General features: G+C 48.1%; 1 protein-coding gene across 1 annotated transcript in view; it reads right to left on the bottom strand.

The window, feature by feature from the left end:
* Positions 1-2,238, bottom strand: part of nr2f2 (nuclear receptor subfamily 2, group F, member 2) — a gene marked incomplete at its 3' end in the record, with an annotated part of 4,032 nt that extends 1,794 nt beyond the window's left edge. Inside the window, 1 exon segment of the mRNA XM_014003535.1 lies at positions 868-2,238. Coding sequence (XP_013858989.1) covers positions 868-1,318 — 451 coding nt within the window.
* Positions 2,239-2,561: the final 323 nt, after the last annotated feature.

Consider the following 2,561-nt stretch of genomic DNA (forward strand, 5'->3'; position numbering starts at 1 on the left):
GGCCAACACACACACATATAAACGATTTAGCACCACAACACTCAAACACACACACACATCTTTAATTCACTCCCCCTTTATAACAACAACAATAATAATAACAATCAAAATAATAAAATGATTCATTGYTCTAAACAGAAAAATGGGATTTTGCACAATCTGATTGTGCACATGGCTTTATTATTCAACATTAGCTGCCTAAGAGAACACAAAGAGGAAGACATATGTATGTTTAACCCATAGCAATTCAGCTCGTATTATTTCAAAAAAAATATAATATTAGATTAAAAAAATTCCAATTTCTTATCAGTTCCTGGGTTTTTATTTGACTCATTTATTTATTTTTCTCTTCTTTTTTCCACCGCGCAGGTTTTGTGTGCACATGCAGCTCATGCTAACGTCCCCAGCTTCAGACACAGCGAGGCAGATAATAGATGGAGCCCGAGCAGAGCACGCTGTCTCTCTCTTAATTCGCCATAATAGCGCAGGAGGCAACAATCTGTTCAAAAACCCCGGACGCCTTTTCATCGCGTAAATACGAAGCCGGTGAGCTTTGAGGGTGGAGGGAAGGAGAAGGAGGGGGGGGTGTCTGTATTTTTTTTAATTATTATTCTTATGTTTTATTGTTATTATTATATTACTGCGAAKATATGTTGAGCTGCATGTAAATACACCGCCATATCCCCCCACCACCCGTCTCGACCACAACACAGAGCGGCTCCATTGCTCCGCTCCTGACGCACACCCTTGAAGGGGAAAAGAACAGACCATGGTGGGCGACATGATAAGTGTTTTGGGAGCCTACGGCACACACACGCACGCACGCACACGCACATAGAAAATAAGAAAAACAAGAAATCCCAATACCTTCCCGTCTCATGCCGACCTTAAGGCATTTCTTGAGGCGGCAGTACTGACACTGATTGCGGTGGTGCTGGTCGATTGGACAATTCCTGTTGGCACGGCACGTGTAGGTGAGGTTCCGTCGCACGCTCCGCTTGAAGAAGCTCTTGCAGCCCTCGCAGGTGAACTGGCCGTAGTGCTTGCCGCTGGACTTGTCCCCGCACACCACGCACTCGATGTGCTGCGGCTGCTTCTCCGACTGCTGCGTCGTCTGGTTCGTCGGGGTGGACTGCGCGTTGTTCGGGGGTCCCTGCACCGGGGTCTGAGGGGTCGGAGCGGCGATCTGGGAGGCTGTCAGGCTCAGCTGGCCCGGCTGCGGGGTGGCCAGGGACAGTCCTCCCTGGGTTTGCGAGGAAAGGGCGCCTTGGGTGTCAGCCACATCGTCCTGGGAGCCTCTCCACGCTACCATTGCCATATCTATCAGTCAACGGATAGAAACTTTTTGTCTGCCGTTTTGGTGTCGCGGTGTGTGAAGGTCTGGAGGAAAACGCTGCGAACAGGGACTAACAAGCCCGGACACCGATCAAGCACCGCCGAACGCTGGGTTCACTCGGGATCGTCGCGAAAACTGGTTTTATTGCTGTTTGGAGACGCTGGGAGGCACGTTCTTCTCCTTCTTCTTCCTCTTCTTCTTCTTTTTCAGAACTGATGCGATGGCGAGCGGAGCGGCTGCCTTGCGCTTAAAGGCCAAGTCCAGGGGCGCTTACAGTCAGCCATCCAGTACGCCCATCAATGAGGAAAGGTGGCTTAAATATTTCAAAAAGAAACAACCGAGGTAACATGGACCGTTCAGGGGAGGATGGAGCAGGCTGAGAAGACCGCTCCCCACAGCAGCAGCAGCAGCAGCAGCAGCAGCATGAAACGATTGGTGAGCAGCTTAATCTCAAGTTCCAGCACAAGTCTTGGAGAAAACTAAGCAAAGAAAAAAAGAAAAGCTTCCCCTCTTTTTTTTTTCACCCTCCTCGTGAGGTTTTGCGCCAGAAAAGCGCGCAGATGAAGCCAAAATGGTTTGGAGAGCTTGGGAAATATGAAGGCAACTCTCCCCCCGGCGCAAAAAATAATAATAAAAACCCCACTAAAACAAACAAAAAATACAATAAAGATCACAACCTGCAAAAAAACAACAACACCCTTCTTCCGTGCGCTGAGAAAGAATCGGAGAAGGGAATCAAAGTGATCAAATATGTTAAAAAGGCGGAGGTTAGGAAGTGATTTGCGATTGGTAGGAGCCGGGCTGGCAGAATGCTTTCTCTCTGATCAGCTCACTGAGCTCTCTATATAGTGAACTTTGACACGACTGCTGCAACTTAGCACACGTTACCATGGAGACGGGCTGCCATATAAGGAAGGAGAGTGTGTTTGACTGGTCAGAGCTCGGGGACCTCCCCCTGAACCCTATTGGCTAGTCGGCACTTGTGCTACTTGGTCCTTTGCCAGAGAGCCGGCGCGGAGGTCGAGAGGGCCGCTTGGTCCTAAAAGAAGACGTGTTCAGAATTTTTTTTCTCCCCTTATTTTCCCTCAAATCGTCCAGACTGTGAAAGAGATAAAAACAAGCCTGTAATCGCATTTGCACGAAAAAAAGAAGAAATAAATCAAAAAGGGAGATGATTTTTATTCATATTGCGCCGCAGCTGTATCAGTTTGCAATATAAACAGGC

The sequence above is a fragment of the Austrofundulus limnaeus genome, unplaced genomic scaffold (genome assembly GCF_001266775.1).
Source record: "Austrofundulus limnaeus strain Quisiro unplaced genomic scaffold, Austrofundulus_limnaeus-1.0 Scaffold19, whole genome shotgun sequence".
In the NCBI taxonomy this organism is placed as follows: Eukaryota; Metazoa; Chordata; class Actinopteri; order Cyprinodontiformes; family Rivulidae; genus Austrofundulus; species Austrofundulus limnaeus.